Genomic DNA, 26,147 nt, shown 5'->3' with positions numbered 1-26,147 from the left:
CAGTACGGATACGAAAGCAAACAGAAAGATCACAAAAGTCAGGTAAAAATAATAATAATAAAAGGGAAAAATAATGAAGAATGAATGTTCTTCATCAATTTCAATGATTCTTCTAGTAATAGGAATGAGGAATGTAATTTGTCCAAATCTTTAAAGGGATTTTTTAAAAAAGGGATTTGATTACACACGGTTTGTATAGGAAAGCAAAAAACGACGCTGGAAACAATATGCAGCAGCTAGTAGTTGTTTGAGTACTTACTATCACAATTTGCTTCGTCTTTGTTTTTTTTTTTTTTTTTTTTTAAATATAATTTTTTTTATTAACATGCATGTGCATGGATATGGATTTAGACTTAAATTTATATGTAAAATGCAAGGTTTAAATGATCATTTCATGGTTGTTGACATAAAAAGTGAGAGAGGATCATAAATGCCTTAGACCAGATATAATTGAACGCAATCTAATATATTATAGACCTAATATAATTGTAGTCAGTCCATCCAATAAAATAATAAAGAGAAAAGATATAGTTATTAAAACATAGAAAAGAGATAATTGATGGAAGCTTACATGAAATACTACTACAAGCTAATAAAGGAACTTTATACATATACAAATAATATATATATATATATATATTTAAGAAATTTTGATTTAGACTTTTTAATTTTATCTTCATTACATTTAAATCATACGTTTTTGAAAAATCATTATTAACTTACCTTCCATCAGTAAAATTTTATTATTAATGGTTTAGAATTGTATTTTCACATTATTATATTTGAATTATTAATTGTTTTTTACTCTTTCCATTATAAAACAGAGATGGTAAAGCTCTGCCTCTTAACTTTGGGCCCTCAACATTATAATTGGACTCTCAACTTTTTAAATCGGTGCAAATTGGTCCAAAGGTCCATTAGCGTTCCAATTTTAAAAATTACAAGGTACAATTACAAACGGACAGTGTATGGGTCCCTCGTGTTAAAGGGGCAAAATTATAAAATTTGAAAATATATACTTTTTGAAATTTCAAAATCGGTGTCCTCATTGTCTCCTCTTTATAAAAGGCTGTCTATCTGCATTCCTTTAATTTCTGGCTGCATCTCAAATTGGTGATCATATATGTCCAAAAAACAACGTAATTTGTGAACATGTATGACCCCACAATAAAAGTAACTTTTGAAAGTTGTGGAGAATTATTCAGAAGACTCGTAAATTGGATTAAGGTCAAAATAAATTAATCAAAAGAAATGGGAGCATCTTATCTTTGATTAAAGATAAACTTACAGTATTAAATTTAAACCAGTGTTGTAGGATATTGTAGGATTCCCTTTAGAAAAGAAAGGATACTTTACCATCCATTATTGTTCAAAGCAACACTTTACCAATATTATTCAACAATTTTCATATCCAACACTCGTTCATCAGCTAGGTCGCGTGGACTATCTTTGATTGCTTTATGATCCAATTGAGTGAATTCATTTGCAGGCAAGCAGCAGCTCTCCCCGTTTCAGTATATAATTGCGTATGCACTTAATTTCCCTTTTTTATTTTTCTTTTTCTTGATTTTCAGTCTCCTTGCTGTTGATTTGTTGTTTGTTTGAAACCCCCCCCCCCCCCCCCCAAAAAAAAAAAAAAAAAAAAAAAAGAAGGGAGCACTTTTGCACATAGATCTGTTTTAGTTTTGCTAAAGAATATTTAAAAAAAAAAAAAAAAGAAAAAAAAAGAAGGTTGTTGTGGAATCCATAGTTTATACCTGTTATTTCAGCTTCCTCTGTTAATCAGTATCCATGACGGAGCCTTTCTCTGCTGGTGATATTGATTCTCATTTATTTTTCCATATTTTCATCTACGCTATGTATTGATCAGCATCATTTCATTTCGTTTGCTGTCATATTGTATTGTCCTTTTTATTTGTTTATGTGAAATTGAAAAAAAAAAAAGTAAAAAAAGAAGCGAATACAGAGAGACATAGAGAGCTACAGTACCTAACAGGGAGGCAGGGCTTTGGAATTAAAAATGGATGTTGTGATTGCACCAATTGTTGAGAAAATTGTTGAATACACAGTCGCACCGATTGGTCGACAAATTGGCTATGTTTTTTCGTATGGAAGCAATATGGAAAACCTCGACTCCAAAATTGATGAGTTGGAATATAAGAAAGACCGGCTTCAACAATCTGTTGATGAGGCCAAAAACAATGGTCATGAAATCTATCCGGCTGTTCAAGAGTGGCTTGACAGTGTCACTAAGGAGGCTAGAAATTTTCGAAGAGACGAATGCCGAGCAAATACGAGGTGTTTAAATGTTTCATTTCCAAACCCGGTGTGGCGACATCGGCTGAGCAGAAAAGCAAAGAAGACGGTACAGAGCATTACCAGTAAAATTGAAGTTGCAGACAGGTTTGATCAGGTTTCTTACCTGCCCACTCGTCAAAGTTCAATCAGAAACAAAGGTTACGAGGAATTTGGATCGAGAATGTCAACTTTGACGAAGGTGATGGAGGCACTGAGAGATCCCAATGTCAATATGATTGGATTGTATGGGATGGGAGGCGTCGGTAAAACCATGCTGGCTAAAGAAGTTGCTAGACAAGCAGTGGAAGAAAAGCTTTTCACTCAAGCTATTGTGGTTACTGTATCCCAAAACCCAAAGTATGAAGATATTCAACAACAAATTGCAGAGAAGCTTCGTCTACAACTCGACGAGAAAAGCTTAACTGCCAGAGCAGATCGACTACGAAGTCGATTGAGGCAAGAAAAGATGATACTCATAATTGTAGATGATGTGTGGAAGAGGATCGACTTGGATGAAGATGTTGGTATATCATTTGGGGGTGATCAGAAGCAATGCAAGATACTATTGACATCCAGGTTTTATAATGCGTTAAAGAATGATGTGAGAAATGAAAATACTTTTGAGGTTGGAAAATTATCTGAAAGTGAATCCATGGATTTATTTAATAAAACAGCAACAGACGATTCAGATGGAAAGCCCGAGTTTCCAGATTTGGCAACTCAGATTGTTAAAGAATGTGCTGGCTTACCGCTTGCGATAACAGTAGTAGCAAGTGCATTGAAGAAGGAACCTAATTGCCACGTTTGGAAGAATGCTTTGGATGAGTTAAGAAGGGCAAGGCCAGATAACATCGAAGGAATGCATGACAAAGTGTACTCCAGTGTCAAGTTAAGTTACAATTTTCTGCCAAGTGAAGAAGCAAAGTCATTGTTGTTGCTCTGTAGTTTATTTCCAGAAGATGAAAACATCGACACTGGTGATTTGTTGAAATATGCTTTTGGTTTGGACTTGCTTCAAGGCCCTTTTCCTGAGATGGAAACGGCAAAAAGTAAGATGAATACGCTTGTTGAAAATCTTAAACGTTCTAGTCTTCTGTTGGATGGTTATTACAAGGACAGGGTAAAATTGCATGATGTGATCCGTGATGTTGCTATAGATATTGCATCCAAAGAGAGGCGTTGGTATAATATCAGAAATCTTCATGAGTTGGATGAATACATGAGGAGGGACCACAAAAAATTCAAAGATGCCATTGCAATTTCACTCCTTAGCTGCCCAGATGTCGTTGAACAGCTTCCAGAATGTCCACAGCTTAAGTTATTATTGATTGCCGGGCACCGCCGTGGATCGTCTGATTGTCAAATTGCAGATCGATTTTTGGAAGGATTGAAAGAGCTTAGAGTTTTATATTTGGGTTCTGTGACTTTGGATCCACTGCCTTCATCCTTTCGTTTTCTTCAGAATCTTCGAACATTGCGTTTGGAGGGATGCAGATTGGGCAACATAGCTCTAATTGGAGAGCTCAAAAATTTAGAAATTCTTGACCTTTCAAGATCTACAGTTGTGGAGTTGGGAAGTGAAATCGGACAACTGACTCGACTGCGGGTGTTGGATTTAAGAAAATGTGAGAAACTTAAAGTTATTCAACCAAATGTCCTGGGGAGTTTGCGAAATCTAGAATGGCTGAATTTATATCCCAGCTTTACAAACTGGGAGGTTGAAGGAGTAAATGGCCATGAAAGAAGAAATGCCAGTCTCGGTGAGCTAAAAAATCTACCTCAACTTAGCTCTTTGTTAGATCTAACAATTCCCGATGTTAATGTTCTACCAAAAGACATCTTTGGGGAAAAGCTGGAAAGCTATTCCATAAAATTGGGAAAGAGTTTTACAGATTATGATTACGAAGAAGAAGAAGATGGAAGTTATTATTACAGAAAATTGTCGGTGGAGCTGGAAAGAAGCAGTCAATTAGATGAGCTTGGGCTTGGAAATTTGTTAAGAAGGTCTGATGCGATAGAATTAAATGGATTAGAGGGTATGAATAGTGTTGCTTATGAATTAGATAAAGAGGGTTTTCCACATTGTAAGCGTCTTCTAGTTGCAAATAACGCTGGAATTCTGTACATCGTTAACCCGGTTGGACAAACTGCCTTTCTGAATTTGAAGATTTTGAGACTTGAAAGATTGGTTAAGTTGGGAAAGATCTGCCGTGGAAGACTCGCACCGGACTCTTTTGTCAATTTGAGGCGACTTGGTGTATTTGAATGTCATAGATTGAAGAATATCTTCTGTTTCTCTATCGCCAAACTGCTTGAGGAAATTGAAGTGGAGGATTGCGAGATGATAGAGGAGATAGTTGACAACGATGAAGCCATTAATGTTAGGATTGAGTTTCCTCGTCTGCGCTTATTACGGTTGGAAAAATTACCGCAGCTTCTACAGTATTGCACTGATCGTCAACCGAAGAGTACAACTAATACCAGCTCCATTCCTCTTTTTAATGAAAAGGTATGTAATATATATATATATATATATATCTATTCTATAAATTCGATTTATAGTTAATTTTTCTTCTTTTGATGTCCATAATATTTGTTATTTGCCAAGGTCTACGGATGGAATTGGTTTGGTTTTTCATGTATGGTTTCTTTGGTGTTCATTTATTTCTCTAATTAATACCTCTTCAAGTTCTCAAAAAGAATAAAAAATTCATACCTCTTCAATGTACATGTGTGTGTGTGTGTGTATATATATATATATATGTGCTATTCTCCGGGGATTCTAAATTAAGTTAAAAGTTTAATTTAATGGGTTGAACAAAATTCTGGCCTGCTTGAATAAATATTTTCTACTAATTTGTCTTGATGTAAATATTCTCTAATAATTTATTGAATTTTATGTATTTTAAGATTCTAAGTCTAAATGGTTTATTTGCCACCTACCATATGATTTTGTAATATTATAATTCAGTATAACAAAATGGTAATAGTAAAAGGCCAAATTACATAGCCTTTCTGTTATACAAATACGTTTCACACTCTCTTACATTTCATATTTAGTTATTTAATCCCTCTATTAATCAAACTGTATGTCAAGTTATGTATTTTACTCATAATGACCTTCTAATCTTTTATCTTATCTATCTATAGATATAAAGAATCTATTTACAAACAGCAATTATAGTTTATTCTTATATAAAAATAATAGTTTTATTCATTTATCAACAAATCCATCCCTTTTTTTATTTTTTTTTATTTTTTAACAACACTTAACTTTTTTGGAAAATTTCAAAGTACGAAAGATGGCCATTTCGCAAGAGGCAATTTGCGAAGTTCATGTGATTGATATGCCTTTTAAGAATTAAAAGCATTTTGGCAATGTACTGGCGAAAAAAAGTCGTGCTTTGGATAATAAAAGCACATAAGGTGCAAAACAAAAAGTTTTTCATGCTTTAATTAATGAGTGTTGCTATTTATCATTATTAGTGACCATTTAGTGGTATAAATACTTACATATCAAACAATTAGTAATTGAATACATGTAAATCAGTTTTGACTTTTTAAAACTAAAATCCTAAAAGGAAAATAACCTTTGGCACCATGAATTTATTACTAATTGAAATGTAAATATAGATTTTACTGATGATGATCACCTAGTGGTGGTGACAAATAATTTTCTTTTTTTAATTGAAACATTTTGTTTAAAATTACTCAATTTTGGTTTTAAAATTTCTTTATACAATATTTAACCGATAACTGTTTCATTTTTGTTTTGTTTTTGTTTTTTGTTTTTCGTTTTTTTTTTTTTTTTTTTTTTTTAGTGCTATTTGAAAAAGTACCACTGAAGAAAATATTACTACAGAAGTGCTTATAGAAAAACACTACCAAACATTCCCTAACTCTTTTGGAAAAACATAATTCCAACTGGGCATGCAGTGCGTGGTTTAACAATACCCAATTTCCAATGTACATGTGATAACACACATCACACAAATTTTGATGAGATGTATCCATCATGTTGAATTATTATTATTATTTTTCGTTCCACCAACAATAATAGGATGTGTGCTGTCCACTATAGCAGAGTTGTAAAAAATATATTCATGGTATTTATCGAATCAATTGTGTGTGTGTGTATATATATATATATATTGTATACCCTTTTAAGTAATTGCTGTAAATTTTCTGATGCATAAATAGAACTTTGATATATTGAGCACTCAATACTAAACGCCAATGCTTATGGTATGCGCCTCTTTTAACTCGGAAAGAAAAAATATTTATCTTGTATTGTTCTACTGTATTTTCTTATCTCTGCTCTAATATTATTCACATGTAATATTCCAGGTTATGGTGTGTTTTTCCATGTTGAAGGTTGTTTTTCATGTTACATGAGAGGACAAGAATATAAGAGCAAGGATGATAAAATACTGAGAAAAAAACATATATCATAGAAATCCTATTCTTCTGGGTTAAATAATAAGTGGTGTTTAATTGCCATTGAGTGCTCACCATATCCCAAGCTTTATATATACTTTATTTTCTATTCTTATTCTTTATAATGAGCATGTCAAAATAATTATTGCTTTATTTGTGGAATGAATCCTCAGGTTGAGTTTTCCAACTTAGAGCGGCTGAGATTGTTCCACCTCAATATCGGAAAGGTATGGAGTGATCAACTTCAATATTATCAGAAAACATTTGTTGACCAAGGAGCATTAGGTAATTTAAAAAACATTGAAGTGTCTGGGTGTGATAATTTGAAGGCTTTAATACCATTATCTTTGGCTACAAGTCTTGTGCATCTCGAAGACCTAAAAGTTGAAAGTTGTAAGGTCATGGAAGAGATAGTTTACAGTACAGAAGATTCAGGGGAAGAAATTAGGCTGGACAATATTTTGTTCCCTAAACTTCGAAGTCTTTCTCTAAGATCGATTCCAAAGCTTGGAACAATCATCAGGGACTCCAAGTCAACACTCATTGACAATGAAGCTGAAGGAATTGACTCGGTGGCATATAAACAACCTCTTTTCAATTCTAAGGTAATTTCTTCTTTTTTACTTTCCTTCTTGTTTTATGTTTGTTATATATCTTTTCAATTGCATTCCCACGTTTATTGTTTTCTTTAAATAAACTAATTTTGCTCTCACTTGAAAAAGAAAATTATATTAATTATTATTTGTGAACAAATATTAATTATTACATTATTAAAATATCAACTGTCTTTTTATCATATATATTTTTTATTTCTAGTTTTTATTAATTTAGCATGTATATTTTCAGATTTAATACAAAAAAAGTAATAACTAATGCTCAAAATTTTAATTTCCAAAGATGTTATAATTTAAATATTGTCATTATAAAATCTAATATTTTTATTTTACTCTATCAATGAGATGGTTATTATTATTATTATTTTTATTATGTTTTTCCACTTTACAATTAAATTTTATATGTTATTCTAAAAAAATAAATAAATTGTACGTAGAAAAAGTGAAGTCTGCCCCAAAAAAAAAAAAAAAATTCAAACCACAAAAGGAATTAAAATAAAATGGTTAATGTGGAAAAGTTTAAAACTAAAAGGGAAGTTTTAAAAGTATCCCTTGATGTGTATATATATATATATATATAACCTCCCCTGTTTTATCCAACATTGGGTTAGACCATTTAAATGGCCATTATGTTATCATAAATATTGGTCAAAAACCATACAAGAAATGCTATATAGAGGAGTGTTCCCATACAAAGTTTTTGACAAGGATATTTGGCAAATAATGTTAAACTAAGTGTTCGTATTTATCTTTTCAAAATCCTTAGATATTTTATATTCATATTCAAACATTGTTATTATTTACCTATGTCATTTATTATTGCTAAAATTACACTCAATTCTCTCCTAATAAAGTTCAAATGCTTTTTCGCGCTCTTATTTGGTTTCTAATTATAACATATATACTTTATTTTATTCTCACCAAAATTCATATATATATATATATATATGAAGATTGAAGAAGAGTTTCATGGCTTTAGTGATTTTTGGCACAAAAAATTATAAGTTTTTTTCTTCTAAAAAAGAGTTTATTCTTCAGTTTCATCATTTAATTATTTAAATAGTATATTTTAGAGAGATCTGAAGGATATAAGGATCTATTTCAAATAATAAGTATAATACATATAAAAAGAAAAAAAAAAGAATTGGGGATTAAGGAGAGAGATAGATGATTGTGATTGAGAAAAAAGAAAGATTATTTTGGAAGCAATCAATAGTTTAGGTAAAAAAATAAAAATAATGTTGTTTGGATATGAATATGAGATATTTAAAGGTTTTTAAAAAGACAAATATGAACCTTTAGATTAGATAAATTAAAAATATTAGATTATTTGTTAAATATCTTTGTCCAAAAACTTTTGTAAGTGGAACCCTGCACATATACATATACATACATATATATATATATATATATATCTAATTATGACTTAGAGAACTATTTAGCTTATTTTATGGTTAGCTACATTGGAGTATAATTGGCAAATCATAAATTATCACTCATACTTAATTTTTCTTAAAAAAAAAAAAAAAGAAGAAAATTTTATGCAATTCTTATTTTGCCACTATTTAGGCCATAAGGTTGATAAATAGATAAATAGCAAACTAGATCAAAGTTATATATATATATATATATACACCTGTTTGTACCGGTGTAAAATTGGCTCTTCCAAAATGATATTTAACATTAAGTTTTTACCTTATGGAGAGAACTTGGTCCTTTCTATAGCGAAACTGTATATATGTATATATATATATATATATATGTATATCACTTCCATATTTAAGTGAGGTCAAATCAGTCAATTAGAAAAGCTTCCATGGCTCTGTAGATTGTTCTATTTTTGCTGCTATATGAGAAATATAAATAGATATTTAAAAAAAAAAAAAAACTCAAATGACTGTATATTAACTCTGCAAACTGATATGGCAAAAAATAAATTAAACATTGTTAAAAATACGGTTTATTTTAGGTGGTTAGTTAGATAGTATGATTTATCAAAATATTCCTTATCATAATATTTTTCAAGAAGAAAAAATAAATAAGTTAAATCATATTATTCTTTCTTAAGGAAAATATATATATATATATATATATATAAACATCATCAATCAATTGAGATTTAAATAAAATCATTGGAGAATGATTTTTGGGTTGAATATCTATCAAATAAACATTTATACCACATAGACTAGAAGTCTTCTCAACCTATATGTACTATAGGAAACAATTTATAAAGCCATTGAAAATGCTCTGATAGTTCTATTTATATTTTGTTATTAATTTTCTCTATTTTTTTTTTTTTAATACTTGATATGAATATACGACTAACCATTTATGGGGTGGAATTGCCAATATTTTGCACTAATATAGATGTTGTGACAGGATTTTATATATTTGATCACAACCATAATTGGTGATTGAATTATAAAAAAAATAAAAATAAAATAAAAAAACCATAATTTGGTGATAAAATGCTTATTTTTTCTTTTTTTCTTTTTTTTTTTTGTGGGCAAAATATAAAATGCTACGTTAAGTTACACTTTTACCAAAGGCAAGCATACATCTAGATAACAAAGTGTTTTGTTTTATCTTCCATGAAACAATGATTAACATTTCTGTTATGAATGGTTTGGTTGTTAATTAATTAGAGTCGACGAAGACGAGACACATCATCGTTTCTTCTAGCCTAGATTAATGCCAAAACTCCTATTCAAACTTAATTAATTTGTGCTATTGCTACCAAATTATAAGCGTTCAAGAATGAAATTCAAAGTAAGAATTTGTTGACCAGACCAATTTCTCTTCAATCAAATGATAATCTTATGTATAGCTAGTATATATATATATATATATAATTTCGATATAGTAAAGACGCCATCAAAATCTTTTGGTTAGGACATTCTATAAGACAAGTTATATCATCTATGTTAGTAGCCACATAAGAAAAATAAATTATCAATCCAATTGTGTGTGTGTATATATATATATATATATATGTATGGTGTATATGTGTGTGTGTGTGTGTGTGTTCTGTATTTAGTTTATGATTTTGTTTTTGGAATGAATCCTCATATTAAATTGTCCATCCTTAATTTAATAAATTAAGATGCATCTTATTTAAGCCAAAGTGTAAATATTCATATCTATAACTTCCATTTTTAGATGGGGTCAAATTAATTGATTCCAAAAACTTATATAAAAGTTAAAGTGAAGTGTGTAAAATTTTAGTGGAGTGCAAATAACGTCTTTTTTCATATTTGTATTACTTGTTCTTTTGTAAGTGTTTGTAGTCCATTTTATTTTTAATTTAATCTCTTTCCTTTTTTTTATACTTGATTTCAATCCATTTAATAAATTAAGATGAATTTTATTTAAGCTGGAGTGTATATATTTATATATATAACTTCCATTTTTAGGTAATTAGTCAATTCAAAAAACTTTTATAAAAATTAAAATGAAGTGTGTAAACTTTTAGTGGAGTGCAAATATGGTCTTTATTCATATTTGTATTACTTGTTCTTTTGTAAGTCTTTATAGTCTTGTTTACTTTTTATTATTAATTTTCTTTCTTACCTTTTTTTTTTTAATACTTGGTCTCAATATTTGTCTAACCATTTTTGGTGTCAATTGCCAATTCAAAGTATATTTTGCAGTCATATATATGTTGTGACAAGATGTTATATATTTGATATCACCACCATAATTTGGTGATAATATGCTACGTCGTTTTATTTTTTTGGGGGGCTGAATATGAGATGCTATGTTTGGTTACACTTTTACCAAAGGCAAGCATATATCTAGATAACTAAATGTTTTATTACCTAATGTTACGCTGTATGTTGCAAATTTTTATCACAAAGTAAATTTTGACTAAAAGGTATTTTTAATTTCATTGAAAATACATTTGCTTTAAAATATTGCTTTTAATTAGAAAATTTATTTTCTTAGCAAACAAAAATTAGGAAATTTATTTGGCCAAAAGATAAACTTATTTTGATAATTTATTTATTGTAGTGAGTTATAGTTATTATTAGTATTGTTATTATTTGGAGTGGCAAAACCAAATATTAACCTTTAAGCAATGCCAACTTCCCCACATATATAGTTTATATGAATTAGTTATCAATGTCGTTTTTAATTCATTGCTTTTTCTTAATTAAATAATTAAGCCCATGTGCCATGCTTAATTAAGTGATTGATTATTATTTATTATTTCTTCCACAGGAATTGTATTTGCGATCACTTGATAGTTTGCAAATGATATGGGACACGCAACTTCTTGAAAAGTTCGATAATAATTTAACAAAAGTGACTGTGAATAAGTGTGATAATTTGAAAAGTCTAATACCTTCGTCTTTGTGTGGAAGTCTCGTGCATTTAGAATGGCTGGGGATAAGTAGATGTGAAAACATAAGAGAGGTAGTTTCCATAGAAGAATCAGCAGGACAAGAAAAGTTGGGAAAGATTTTTTTCCCTCAACTTAGATATCTATATGACCTTCCAAAACTTAAGAGGTTTTGTGCCGGAGATTGTATTGAATGTCCATCATTAGAAATATTAGCTATAAAAAATTGTGGAAAAATGGAGACTTTCATCAGCGACTCTCTTCCAAGTCACATTGACAATGAAAATGAAGAAATAGAATCAGTCAATAAAACACCTTTCTTCGTCAAAGATAAGGTACTTTCCTCTCTTTCTTTCTTTTTTTTTTTTTAAATTATTTTTATCTACTTATTTATTTATTATTAAATATCTTAATAATCAGGTTAAATTCCCAAACTTAGAAGAACTGACGATTCGAAGGAATGAAATCATTAGTGAGATATGGCATGGTGATCAGTCTTCAACATTACCTTTTCCGAAGCTAAAGAGTATAAAGTTGGATTGCAACCTCTCTGAATCATGTAAATTTTCATTCAAATTCTTTCAAAGACTTGAACATCTTGACCATGTTGGTATTAGCAGTCTACTCATGGAATCACTTATTAGTTCTAATGAAGCACATGATATACCCATGCCTTTAAGAAAATTGGATTTGGATGCACTTCCAAAGTTGGTGCATCTCTGTGATGAAGGTGTCCAAACATGCAAAACCTTTCGGGTTGTGGAAGTTCTGAACGTATCGAGGTGTGAGAGATTAAAGAGTCTAATGACTTCTTCAATGTGTTTCCAGAATTTGACAACTTTGAGTGTATCAGATTGCGATGCATTGGAAAGTTTAATGGCTTCGGCAGCAGCGGCTAAAAGTCTGCAAAAACTTACAAAACTGATAGTACGAAATTTCAAAAGAATGACACAAATAATTGGGAATAATCATGAAGCAGAATGTGATGTCGAAACAGAGCAAAACGAGATTGGGTTTAGCAACCTGCAGATTTTACGACTTCATGACTTGTGCAGCCTCGGAAAGTTCTACTCTGGAAATAACATAATAAGACTTCCGAATTTGGAAGAATTAATTGTGAATAAATGCCCTGAGATGGGGACGTTTTCTCACGGTACTGTATACACCCCAAGGCTGTATAGAATAACGATTAAATTAAAAGATGATTGGCTTATTGATTTTCTGGAATATGCAAGTGATGATGACGTGGAATACCAGAGGCTTTTGGAGGGTGATGTTAATACAACTCTAAAAAAGCTTTGGGAGGACCATCAAACTGCTGCTACCTCATCACAACCCAACATTACATGATATGTATTATCTCTTTAGATGATGATGATTTATTTATTAATTTCTTGAAGAAGACAAATTTGATGTTTGTGGTGGTGGAGATATATTAACGAGGCATGCATTTGATAAGAGGGATTAGGTCAGAGAGAAAATAAAATCTTATTAATTCCGTTCATCACCATTAATATTCTTTTAAAATAATACACTTTTCAACATTAATTAATTAAATATGACTATATGAGCATGGAGCTTGTTTTTTCTCTAGTATTCTTTTCTCTATTATCTGAGAAATTATAATATCTATAACTGCTGGAAATATATATATATATATATATATATATATATTTCCACATGTTCATTTATCTCTACCTGCGGACTTGTTTATTACTATTATTATCATTTTGTAATTTCATTTTTAGTGCCTATAGTTTGGGAGAAATTGGAATTTAGATCTTCATTTTTCAGAACTTTATCTCCATATTTTTAGGCAATTTGAATTATTTGGATTGGACCTATAGATAACAAACTGTAAATAGAAGATCTCAATTTTATGCAGATACCACAAGCTACAGAGTAGACATATTTAAATAGGCTTAAAGCGCAAATACCACAAGCTACAGAGTAGACATATTTAAATTTTATGCAGTGAAATCTTGTGCGAAAAACAAGTTGTGTTAGGAAAAAAAAAACAAACTTAAGAATGTAGAAGATTTTAATTAGCTAACTCTTACATAATGCATAACTTTCATCAGGTTCATGAAACTCTTTAACTTGTTATGAGGTTTTATACAGATATATTCAGAATTATCAGAATCAGAAACATCCAACAAGGAAAAATCTTTCATGCACTCAAACATCTTCTTGTGGTGGCAATGCTCTTTGGCTGGAGATATTGAAGTGAGCACAGTAACACTTCAAAGGTTTGCATACTACATTAATTTACTACTTGAGACTTCTATACTTAGAAGATTCTGTAAACCTATCTAATGAGTACGGTATCAAAAACAAGGAACTCATGTTTCTATTCTGCTTTATAATAGGGGTGCAAGATTGGCTGTCACAGGGAGGCTGAGCTTGTTTGCTGGGTGGTAGCTTATGGTTGTAATTAAAGAGGATGACCCAGATCTCAATTTGCTTTTATTAGATTTGAAGCCGGAAATAAAGCTGATTAATCTATGTGAAGTTGTACTTTTGAAGATGACATTTTAGTGTAAAACCCTGTTTAATGTTGATACAGGCTCAGAATACTCACTCTAGACATCATGGTCAACAATTCTGATATGGTTGATCTTCTTTATTAATTTGTACTTCTTTATTATATATTGGCTCAATTGTGCATGTGGATTTGAACAGTTTCCGTTGTATGCATGTTCTGAATTTGGCTCTATGTCAATTATTTGTATGTGTTGGTGGACCTCTAGTATATTTTTTTAATGTAAAATAGTTTTTTTAAATCAACAATAAATTATCGGTTTTTTTATTAGAAGTGCAAATGTTCGTTGTATGAGATCCTATCAGGAGTAAAGACAAGCGAGAGTGAGAGAGGAAAGAGCAAACAACCTTGACAGCCTCAGAAGATCCAGCATTTGAGACATTTGAAAGATAAGTTTAGGCATTCTATTGATGATGGTAGAAGAATAAAGGTGATGGAATTGAAGATCAACTTTGAAAGTGGCTGAATAGAGTATGTGGAATCAGTTAAGAGACGGAGAAATGCCTTGAAGGCCAAGCAACCAATTGTTCATCAATTTGGTCATTTCTGAATTTGGTTTCAACTTTCAAGGCATCGGCCAAGTAGGAAAGTAAAGAAGATAAGGGAAGCCATTGTTTACGAAATCCAAGATGCTTTATGTAATGATATGGATGTTTGAGAAGAATTTCCCAATTTAATCTACTTTTAGTAGGAGTTTGTCATCAGCATAGGATGTTCATCTCCAGTCTATCGATGAACTTGTCGTCCGCGTAGAAATAGACTTGCTGAGCTACCTCTCGTTAATAATAAATCTAGCTATTCAGTTTTAATAATTAATTACTTGCTTACTCTTAATTAAAGAAGTAATAGAATTTATTGGTTTTATATTAATAATGCAATACTTTAGTTAATTTGCTCCAAAAAACTACTTCATATATATTTATTTCATTATATGTACAGTGATCGATTGATTAAGCAAATAGCCAAACAGGAATAATACAATTTAAATTATCATGATGGGTTAAATTCAAATAAAATTAAAAAGACCAAAGGACTAAACGTGAAATATATTTTTTTAAAATATATTTATATATACATATAAAAAAAAGAAGTTTAATTTAATTTATTATTATTATTATTTTTTTTTTGGGCTGAGAATTTATTTATTATTATTATTATTATTATTTTTTTGGGCTAGTGTGGCATGGCCTCCAGGCACCCGTCCCCCCCAGGATCGAACCCCGCACACAGAGTGGGCTGTGGCATGCCCATACTGAATATGATATTTCATATTTTAAAGTCACGGGGGTTAATAACGTAACTTCACGGATCCACTAAATCCCTCTAAAACCCTACAAATTAGGCTACGAACCCATTGTAGAAGAAGAAGAAGAACAAGCTTCTTGTCGCTTTCAAGCTGTGTCTCCATTTCTGCCTTGTTTTGGGTCGCAATGGCGAAGCGTCTGATCCCGTTATTCAATCGCATTCTGGTTGAGAAAATTGTTCCTCCTTCTAAGACCAACTCCGGGATCATTCTTCCGGAGAAAACCACCAAGGTTTCTTCTTCATTTCCCCTTTCTTCACCTCCATTCTTCTTCTGCAGAGCTGTTGCAAAACTGGGTGGTTTTGGAAATTTCCAACTTTGAGTCATTTGGGTTTTGTTTATCTTTTGTAATTGGGTCTTGGGTAGTTAGGATTTTAGTATTTTTCTCATTGGATTTTGGTTTCTTCTCCATTTCCCCTTTCTTCACCACCATTCTTCTTCTGCAGAGCTTATGCAAAACTGGATGGTTTTGAAAATTTCCAACTTTGAGTCATTTGGGTTCTGTTTATCTTTTGCGATTGGGTCTTGGGTAGTTAGGATTTTAGTTCTTTTCTCTTTGGATTTTGGTTCTTGTTTTGATCGGTAATGCACGTCATCTGGGTCTTAGCTATATTTTTTGAAAATGGGTTTTGTTCCTTGTTGGTAATTCAATATTTTTAAGCTGATTTTGTGAATTTATTTGTATCTAGAAGAAATCTAGTTTGTTTCTTTGCCTAAGCTTTTTCCTAGTGTGGTAATCGCTTTTTGATTTTAATCTTCTGAGTGCGTTTTGATGTGTGGTTCTACGCTGTTCTCTACCTTTTTGTTTTTTTTTTTTTTTGGCAGTAACGGATTGTTTCTCAATTCATTATATTAATTCCATATGTTCATTTTTCTCTGCTCTTTTTTTTTTTTTTTTTTTTTTTTTTGCCTTTTGGTTCATGGACTTGATATATGTACTGTAATTTTACCCCTTTCTGAAGTCTTAATATCTTTAAAATTATGTTTTTCTGTTCTCTTGCTTATCTATTGGAAAATCAGATAACAACTAGCAGAAAGTTAAAACGTAAAGTTGACTAATATGCTGATGGTCTTTGTAAAGTAGAGACAACTATTAAGCTGTTAGTTACTTTCTCCCTGTTTCATGAAAAATGATAGACTGAAATATTTGACAAAGCTTATCCGACTTCCTTTTGTCCTCTTGTTATAAATTGAATACACTTGATGGTTTCAAATTGATGTCTATGACTCCTGCAAAAGTTGTTTCTACATTAGAAGGTTGCCGAAAATGCAATACTCTAATGACAGATTACATACTTATCCTCTAAGTTGAGCCACTTCATATCATGGCTGTTATACGTCTGGATTGATTTATATCTTCTTTGTCAATGCTTGATAATTCAGCTTAACTCTGGAAAAGTTGTTGCTGTTGGCCCAGGAGCTCGGGACAGAGATGGGAAACTTATTCCTCTACATGTGAAGGAAGGAGACACAGTTCTTTTGCCTGAATATGGAGGAACTGAAGTGAAGCTCAATGATAAGGAGTAAGATTTTGTTTATTTTTATTATATGCTTGTCACCCATACCATTTCGGCTTTATCAGCAAGTAATTAATTTCTACTATCAGTTTATAAGCTCATTGAGCTACAGTTAGAGAATGGTGTAGAAATAGATATATTATCTTCTAGCATCATTGTAATGGCACTTGGAATCACTTTACAGTTTACATGATTTAAATAATTATAAATAATAAAGTTTTCCCTGATTCCCAAGAAAGCATTCTTTTTTCCTTTCTTCATGGTGAGAATTGGCTTGCTTAACCTTTGTGCTATTTGGAGCATTCTCTAAGAAGGCAAGCTGTCTATCTACAATGATCATATATGAAAGGCTTGTAGGGTTATAGTAGCCTGTTCCAGGGCAGTGATTCCATAGAGGCAATCTTATCCTATGAGGTTCAATGTATTCTGATTTACAAATGAAGTCCCATTGTTATTTAGTTGTAAAAGTCAATTGCTTAGAATTATGCATTGTAGTTTCATTTCTCTTGCAGTGTGTAAATCTGTATCATGCTTTGTAAGTGGTAGTGAATTTCATGTCTGCTGCTGATATCTGTTAGTCAAATCAGTATAGCCTCTAATGTTATGTGTGGCCAAACATGAGTTTTTTTACAGCTTTAGAACAATTCATTGAATTTCATTTCAATGGCAGAGCATAGAATTGCACATGTCCTGTTCGTTTGCGTTGGAGCCAAGCTCTTAAAGGAACCAATAATAGTGAATGATTGATGTTAATGCTGTGAGGTATTGATGGTGCCTGAGGTTATGAAGTGTAGTTGAGAATTGAGATCAGGGTGAGACATGAGTAAAGGGCAGAGAGAGTGTTAGGGAGTTGAAGAACCAGATATAGTTTACATCTAAGAATTCCCGATGTTAATGTTCTACCAAAAGGCATCTTCGGGGAAAAACTGGAAAGCGATTCCATAAAATTGGGAATGAGTTTGATAGACTATGACGAAGATCGAAGTTATCATTACAGAAAATTGTCGATGCAGCTGGAAAGAAGCAGTCAATTAGATGAGCTTGGGCTTGGAGATTTGTTATAAAGGTCTGATTTGATAGGACTAGATGGATTAGAGGGTGTGAATAGTGTTGCTTATGAATTAGATAAAGAGGGTTTTCCACATTGTAAGCATCTTATAGTTGCACATAACGCTAGCATTCTGTACATCGTAAACTCGGTTGGACAAACTGCCTTTCTGAATTTGGAGATTTTGAGACTTGAAAGATTGGTGAAGTTGGAAAAGATTTGCTGTGGAAGACTCGCACCGGACTCTTTTCGCAATTTGAGGTGGCTTACTGTAATTCGATGTGATAGGTTGAAGAGTATCTTCTGTTTCTCCATAGCCAAACTTCTTGAGGAAATTGATGTGATAGATTGCGAGATGATAGAGGAGATAGTTGACAACGATGAAGCCATTAATGCTAAGATTGAGTTTCCTCGTTTGCGCTCATTACGGTTGAGAGGATTACCGCAGCTTCTACAGTATTGCTCTGATCATCAACCAAAGAGTACAACTAATACCAGTTCCATTCCTCTTTTTAATGAAAAGGTATGTAACATATATCTATTCTATAAATTCGATTTATAGTTGATTTTTCTTCTTTTGATGTCCATAATATTTCTTATCTGCCAAGGTCTACGGATGGAATTGGTTTGGTTTCGCATGTATGGTTTCTTCGGTGTTCATTTGTTTCTCTAATTAATTAATACCTCTTCAAATTCTCAAAAAGAATAAAAATTAATACCTCTTCAATCTACGTGTGTGTATATATATATATGCTATTCTCTGGGTATTCTAACTTAACTTGAAGTTTAGTTTAATTGGTTGAACAAAATTCTGACCTGCTTGAATAAATATTTTCTATCAATTTGTCTTGATGTAAATATTCTCTAATAATTTATTGAGTTTTATGTATTTTAAGATTCTAAGTCTAAATGGATTATTTGCCATCTTCTTTAATCTACCATATGATTTTGTAATATTATAATTCAGTATAAAAAGAAAAATATGTTTCACACTCTCTTACATTTCATATTTAGTTATTTAGTCCCTATATTAATCAAATTATTTGTGAAGTTATATACTTTATTCATAATGACACATCTAATCTTTTATCTTATCTATCCATATATATAAAGAATATAATTTACAAACAGCAATTATAGTTTTATCTTATATGAAAATTATAGTTTTATTCATTTATTAACGAATTCATCCCTTTTTTTTTTTTTTTTTTTAAACAACATTGAACTTTTTTGGAAAATTTCAACGTATGAAAGATGGCCACTTAGCAAGAGGCCATTTGCTAAGTGCATGTGATTGATATGCCTTTTAAGAATTAAAAGCATTTTGGCAATGTACTGGCAAGAAAAAGTAGTGCTTTGGATCATAAAAGCACTTTAAATGCTTATGGTATGCGCCTCTTTAACACGGAAAGAAAAAATATTTATCTTGTATTGTTCCACTGTATTTTCTCATCCCTGCTTTAATATTATTCTTGGTCATCTCTCACTAATCATGTAAAAACAATCTTGCACATGTAAATTTTCAGGTTATGGAGTGTTTTTCCATGTTGAAGGTTGTTTTCATGTTACATGAGTGACGGGTAGGAATATAAGAGCAAGGATGATAAAATGCTGAGAAAAAAAAAAATATAATGGAAATCATATTCTTCCAGGTTAAATAATAAGTGGTGCTTAATTATCATTGACTGCTCACTCTATCCCAAGCTCTATATACATACACATTATTTTCTATTAATATTCTTTATAACAAGCATGTCAAAAAAAAAATATATATATATATATATACATATATATCCAATTATGATTCAGCGAACTACTTAGCTTACTTTTTGGTTAGCTACATTGGAGTATAATTGGTAAATCATAAATGGTAGTATTAATTTTCAATACCTTTCTATTTTTTAATTTTTAATACTAAAAGCTTAGTAGGAGAAAGTGAATCCTTTAATAGTAGCCAATTAAATTGTAGCTGTACTAAATTTTTCTTTGAAAAATGAAAATTTCATGCAACTCTTGTTTGGCCCCTAAGGTTAATAAATAGCCCACTTGATCAAAGTTATATATATATATATATATATATATATATCACTTCCATATTTAAGTGAGGCCAAATTAGTCAATTAAAAAAACTTCTATGGCTTTATGGATTGTTATATTTTTGCTGCTACTTGAGAAATATAAATAGATATTTAAAAAAAAAAAAAAAACATTTCCAATGATTTTGTCTATGAACCCTGCAAACTGATGTGGCAAAAAATAAAATAAACATTGTTAAAAAAACTGTGTATTTTAGACGTCTATTAGATAGTATGATTTATCAAAATATTCCTCATCATGATATTTTTCAAAAAGAAGAAATAGACAAATAAATCATTTTTAATTATTATTTTTTTAAGGGGAAAAAAAAAAAATATATATATATATATATATAGACATTATCAATTGAGGTTTAGATAAAATCATTGGAGAACGATTTTTGGGTTGAATGTCTATTAAATAAACATTTATACCACATAGACTAGAACTGTTCTCAACCTATATGAGATATATGAAACGATCCATAAAGCTATTGAAAATGCTGTTATAGTCCTATTTATATTTTGTTATTAATTTTCTCTTTTTTTTTTTTTTTTTTTTTTTTCTTTTTTCTTAATACTTGATATGAATATATGACAACCATTTATGGGGTGGAATTGCCAATATTTTCACTAATATATATGTTGTGGCAAGATTTTATATATTTGATAACAACCATAATTGATGATTGAATGAAAAAAACAAAAAAAAAAATAATAATAATTTGGTGATAAAATGCTATGTTTTCTTTTCTTTTTTCTTTTTTTTTTTTTTGTTTTTTTTTTTTTTTTTGGGGGGGGGATGGGGTGGGGTGTTGGTGAAATATAAAATGCTATGTTAGGTTATACTTTTACCATAGGCAAGCATAGATCTGGATAACAAAATGTTTTGTTTTATCTCCCATGTAAGAATTTGTTGACCAACTAATTTTTCTTCAATCAAATGATAATGTTCTTAATTTGTATAGCTAGTTGATTTATATATATATATATATATATATATCGAATTTTGATATAGTAAGGATGCTGGAAAAACCTTATCGTAAGGACATTTTATATGGCAAACTATGTCATTTATATTGGTTGCCACATAAAAAAATTGAGTTAAAAAAATTGAGTTATAAATTCAATTGTGTATATATATATATATATAGATGTATATATGTATGTATGTGTATGTGTATGTATATGTGTGTGTGTCTTCTGAGTTTAATTTATTGTTTTGTTTGTGGAATGAATTCTCATGTTGAGTTTTCCAACCTTAATTTAATAAATTAAAATAGATCTTATTTGAACTGAATTATTTATCTACTTATATATATATATATATATATATTTTCCATTTTTAGGTGAGGTTAAATTCGATTCAGAAAACTTTATAAAAGTTAAAATGAAGTGTGTAAGATTTTAGTGAAGTGAAAATATCGTCTCTATTCATATTTGTATTACTTATTTTTTTAAGTGTTAATAGTCCTTTTTTTTTTAATTAATTTTTTCTCTTTCATTGTTTTTTATGCTTGATATGAATATGTGTCTAACCATTTATGGTGTGGAATTGCCAATTCAAAATATATTTTGCAGTGATATATATGTTGTGACAAGATGTTATGTATTTGATATCACAACCATAATTTGGTGATTTTTAGCACCAAAAAAATAAATAAATAAATAAAATAAAATAAAATAAAATGCTTTTTTGTTTTGTTTTGTTTTGTTTTTTTTTTTTTTTTTGGTGGGTGGGGTGCAAAAAATGAAATTCCATATTTGGTTACACTTTTACCAAAGGCAAGCATAGATCTAGATAACAAAATGTTTTATAACCTAATGTTACGCTGTACGTTAACGTTGTAAATTTTTACTGAAAGGTACTTTTAGTTTCATTGAAAATAAATTTGCTTTAAACTATGCTTTTACTTAGGAAATTTATTTTCTTAGCAAACAAAAATTGGGAAATTTATTTGGCCAAAAGATAAATTTATTTTGATAATTTATTTATTGTAGTGAGTTATAGTTATTATTAGTATTGTTATTATTTGGAGTGGCAATACAAAATATTAACCTTTAAGCAAGGCGAACTTCCCCACATATACAGTTTATATGAATTATTTATCAATGTCGTTTTTAATTCATTGCATTGTTCTTAATTAAATAATTAGTTATCAATGTCGTTTTTAATTCATTGCATTGTCTTAATTAAATAATTAAGCCCATGTGCCATGCTTGATTAAGTGATTGATTATTATTTCAAACAATAAGTGATTGATTATTATTTATTATTTATTCCACAGGATCAGTTTCCCAGCATGGAGGAATTGCAGTTGCTATCACTTAATAGTTTGCAAATGATATGGGACATGCAACTTCTTGAAAAGTTTGATAATAATTTAAGGAGAGTGACTGTGAATGGCTGTCATAATTTGAAAAGTCTAATGCCTTCATCTTTGTGTGGAAGTCTCGTGCATTTAGAATGGCTGGAAATAGGTGGATGTAAAAACATAAGAGAGGTCGTTTCCAAAGAAGAATCAGAAGGACAAGAAAAGCCGGGAAAGATTTTGTTCCTTCAACTTAAATCTCTTAAGCTATATGACCTTTCAAAGCTTAAGAGGTTTTGTGCCGGAGATTGTATTGAATGTCCATCATTAAAAGAACTAGATATAAAAAATTGCCGAAAAATGGAGACTTTCATCAGCAACTCTCTTCCAAGTCACATTGACAATGAAAATGAAGAAATAGAATCAGTCAATAAACAACCTCTCTTCGTCAAGGATAAGGTAGTTTCCACTCTTTCTTTCCCCCTTTTTTTTTTTTTTAATTATTTTTGGTATTTTTATTTACTTATTTATTTATTATTAAATATCTTAATAATCAGGTTAAATTCCCAAACTTAGAAGTACTGAAGATTCACAAGATTGATGTCATTAGTGAGATATGCCATGGTGATTAGTCCTCAACATTGCCTTTTCCGAAGCTAAAGAGTATAGCGTTGGATTCCAATTTCTCTGAATCATATAAATTTTCATTCAAATTCGTTCAAAGACTTAAACATCTTGAGCATGTTCGTATTTACTGTCTATTCATGGAATCACTAATTAGTTCAGATGAAGCACATGACATACTCATTGCATTTAAGAATGGATTTGATTTCACTTCCAAAGTTGATGCATCTGTGTGACGAAAGTGTCCAAACATGCAAAACCTTTCGGGTTGTGGAAGTTCTAGAAGTATGGAGGTGTGAGAGATTAAAGAGCCTAATGACTTGTTCAATGAGTTTCCAAAATTTGACAACTTTTGAGTGTACGTATCAGATTGTGATGCATTGGAAAATTTAATGGCTTCGGCAGCAGCGGCTCAAAGTCTGCAACAACTTACAGAAATGATACTATGCAATTGCAAAAGAATGACACAAATAATGGGGAGTAATCATGAAGCAGAATTTGATGTTGAAACAGAGAAAAACGAGATTGGGTTTAGCAACCTGAAGATTTTACGACTTCATGAGTTGTGCAGCCTCGGAATGTTCTACTCTGGAAATAACATAATAAGACTTCCGAATTTGGAACAATTAATTGTGAATGAATGCCCTGAGTTGAGAACTTTTTCTCATGGTACTGTACACAGCCCAAGGTTGTATAGAATAACGATTAAACTAGCATATAATTTGCTTATTGATCTTACGGAGCTTGTAAAAAATTACAACGTGGAATACCAGGAGTTTTGGAGGGTGATGTTAATACAACTCTACATAAGCTTTGGGAGGACCATCAAGCTGCTGCTATCTCATCACAACGCAACATTACATGGTATGTATTATCTCTTTAGAAGATGATGATTTATTTATTAATTTCTTGAAGAAGACAAATTTAATGTTTGTGGTGGTGGAGATATGTCAACGAGGCATGCATTTGATAAGAGGGATTAGGTCAGAGAGTAAATACAATCTTATTAATTCAGTTCATCACCATTAATATTCTTTCAAAATAATAAAATTTTCAACATTGATTAATTAAATATGACTATATGAGCATGAGGCTTGTTTTTGCTTTAGTAATCCTTTCTCTATTATCTGAGAAATTATAATATTTATAACCGCTGGAAATATATATATATATAGACACACACACACACACACACATACACCCATACACCATGAACCAACTTATCTAAGGAAAAGAATCATATAAAGAAAGGTGAAGGTGTTTGGACTAAAATTCTCTATCCCTGAATGGATTAGCAGAGACAGTCGAAGGCCAGTTCATGTATTTGTAGGCTATCAAGAGTACAATATATATCCACATGTTCACTTATCTGTACCTGCCAATTTGTTTATTAGTATTATTTTCATTTTGTAATTGCATTTTTAGTGCCTATAGTTTGGGAGAAGTTGGACTTCAGACCTTCATTTTAGAACATATCTCCATATTGTTAGGCAATTTGAATTAGAAGATCTCAATTTTATTGCAACATTTTAAAAATAAAGGCTAAAGTCCAAATACCACAAGCTGCAGAGTAAACATATTTAAATTTTATGCAGCTATTACTCGTGTACTAAAAACAAGTTGTGTTAGGAAAAAACAAACTTAAGAATGTAAAAGATTTTAATTAGCTAACTCTTACATAACTTTTATTAGGTTCATGAGACTCTTTAACATATTATAAAGTTTTATACAGATATATTCAGAATTATCAGAATCAGAAACATCCAACAAGGAAAAATCTTTCATGCACTCAAACATCTCCTTGTGGCGGCAATGCTCTTTGGCTGTAGATATTGAAGTGAGCACAGTAACACTTAAAGGGTTTGAATACTACATTAATTCACTACTTGAGACTTTTATATTTAGGAGATTCTGTAAACCTATCTAATCAGTACAGTATCACAAATAAAGGAACTCATGTTTCTATTCTGTTTTATAATAGGGTACAAGATTGGCTGTCACAGGGTGGCCGAGATTGTTTGCTGAGTGGTAGCTTATGGTTGTAATTAAAGAGGATGACCCATATCTTAATTTGTGCTTTTATTAGATTTGAAGCCAGAAGTAAAGCTGATTAATCTATATGAAGTTGATACACGCTCAGAGTACATCCTCTAGACATTGTGGTCAACAATCCTGATATGGTTGATCTTCTTTATTAATTTGTAGTTCTTTATTATATATTGGCTCAGTTGTGCGTGGGGATTTGAACAGTTTCCATTGTATGCATGTTGTGAATTTGGCTGTATGTCAATTATTTATGTGTGTTAGTGGACCTGTAGTATATTTTAATGTAAAATAGTTTTTTAAATCAACAATAAATTATCATTTTTTGATTAGAAGTGCAAATGTTTGTTGTATGAGATCCTATTAGGAGTAACGACAAGTGAGACTGAGAGATGAAAGAGCATAACAGAAAAAAACATTAACTAGCAGCATATACTGAAATACCAATATTTGAAAATTGAGATCTAGCGACACTAACTTAGCGATGCTAAGAAACAAAAGCGTTTGAAAAAATTAAACTGTGCTGCCGAGGCAAACAGATCAGTTAAAATTCTATAAATATACGACGCATTCAAAAACTGACGAAGTTAAAAGGTCGCTAAAAACATAAATAGGCGATGCTGCTTTTTCACTGAATATGTATCTGAAATGCGACGTCTTTAATATTGTTTTTATATTTTTATTTCAATTGTATTGTTTAAATGCTAGACTCATGCAAAATGATTAACCAACTACTTATCTATGTTTACATAATCACAAAGTTTAATTATATGAATACCAAAGAAACATATGAAAATAGGTGACATTTATAATAGAAAATGTGTCACATAATATTTAATACGATTAAAAAAAATTGAAACTCCTTAATTTAACAAACAAAGTAGTTATTATTACAAAAATAAATTAAGTGGAAATTGCAAACAAAAAAATGGCAAACATTGCCCCGAAATTATTATTATTATTTTTTGTTTTGTTTCAAGTACAGCATA

The 26,147-nt window shown here is 30.6% G+C and overlaps 2 protein-coding genes across 14 annotated transcripts; both read left to right on the top strand.

Annotated features, from left to right (window-relative positions):
- The first annotated feature begins 1,100 nt into the window (after positions 1-1,100).
- LOC132799747 (disease resistance protein At4g27190-like) lies at positions 1,101-14,341 on the top strand. 3 transcript variants are annotated; one of them, XR_009634532.1, is made up of 6 exons: positions 1,101-4,807; positions 6,909-7,340; positions 11,574-12,029; positions 12,115-13,047; positions 13,816-13,920; positions 14,064-14,341. XR_009634532.1 is itself a non-coding variant. In XM_060812254.1 (4 exons), the coding sequence occupies exons 1-4, from the start codon at positions 2,021-2,023 to the stop codon at positions 13,042-13,044; spliced, it is 4,605 nt and encodes a 1,534-aa protein (XP_060668237.1). In that variant the 5' UTR covers positions 1,101-2,020; the 3' UTR covers positions 13,045-13,287. The 3 variants fall into 3 exon arrangements, 1 of the variants encoding a protein (XP_060668237.1); XR_009634531.1 differs by having other exon boundaries at positions 13,816-13,943; XM_060812254.1 differs by lacking the exons at positions 13,816-13,920; positions 14,064-14,341 and having other exon boundaries at positions 12,115-13,287.
- A 1,184-nt stretch (positions 14,342-15,525) lies between these two features.
- On the top strand, positions 15,526-25,493 carry LOC107410624 (10 kDa chaperonin, mitochondrial-like). 11 transcript variants are annotated; one of them, XR_009634558.1, is made up of 7 exons: positions 15,538-15,771; positions 16,957-17,062; positions 17,727-18,627; positions 22,468-22,950; positions 23,049-23,979; positions 24,838-24,952; positions 25,097-25,493. XR_009634558.1 is itself a non-coding variant. In XM_025070736.3 (2 exons), exons 1-2 carry the CDS (start codon positions 15,667-15,669, stop codon positions 17,064-17,066), a joined length of 249 nt encoding a protein of 82 aa, XP_024926504.2. In that variant the 5' UTR covers positions 15,528-15,666; the 3' UTR covers positions 17,067-17,683. The 11 variants fall into 11 exon arrangements, 1 of the variants encoding a protein (XP_024926504.2); XR_009634556.1 differs by having other exon boundaries at positions 15,540-15,771; positions 24,848-24,952; XR_009634557.1 differs by having other exon boundaries at positions 15,540-15,771; positions 24,848-24,975.
- Positions 25,494-26,147: the final 654 nt, after the last annotated feature.

The sequence above is a fragment of the Ziziphus jujuba genome, chromosome 10 (assembly GCF_031755915.1).
Source record: "Ziziphus jujuba cultivar Dongzao chromosome 10, ASM3175591v1".
NCBI lineage: Eukaryota > Viridiplantae > Streptophyta > Magnoliopsida > Rosales > Rhamnaceae > Ziziphus > Ziziphus jujuba.
The sequence above is the reverse complement of the archived record's forward strand: the minus strand, read 5'-3'. Positions and strand labels throughout refer to the sequence as shown.

What these genes read in the sequence shown, in the direction of transcription:
- LOC132799747 (XM_060812254.1), top strand. Translation starts at nt 2,021, where the DNA reads ATGGATGTTGTGATTGCACCAATTGTTGAGAAAATTGTTGAATACACA. An exon ending in AACCTCTTTTCAATTCTAAG is followed by an intron (nt 7,341 to 11,573) that starts GTAATTTCTTCT and finishes TTTCTTCCACAG; the next exon opens with GAATTGTATTTGCGATCACT. An exon ending in CTTTCTTCGTCAAAGATAAG is followed by an intron (nt 12,030 to 12,114) that starts GTACTTTCCTCT and finishes CTTAATAATCAG; the next exon opens with GTTAAATTCCCAAACTTAGA.
- LOC107410624 (XM_025070736.3), top strand. Translation starts at nt 15,667, where the DNA reads ATGGCGAAGCGTCTGATCCCGTTATTCAATCGCATTCTGGTTGAGAAA. An exon ending in TTCCGGAGAAAACCACCAAG is followed by an intron (nt 15,772 to 16,922) that starts GTTTCTTCTTCA and finishes TTGATAATTCAG; the next exon opens with CTTAACTCTGGAAAAGTTGT.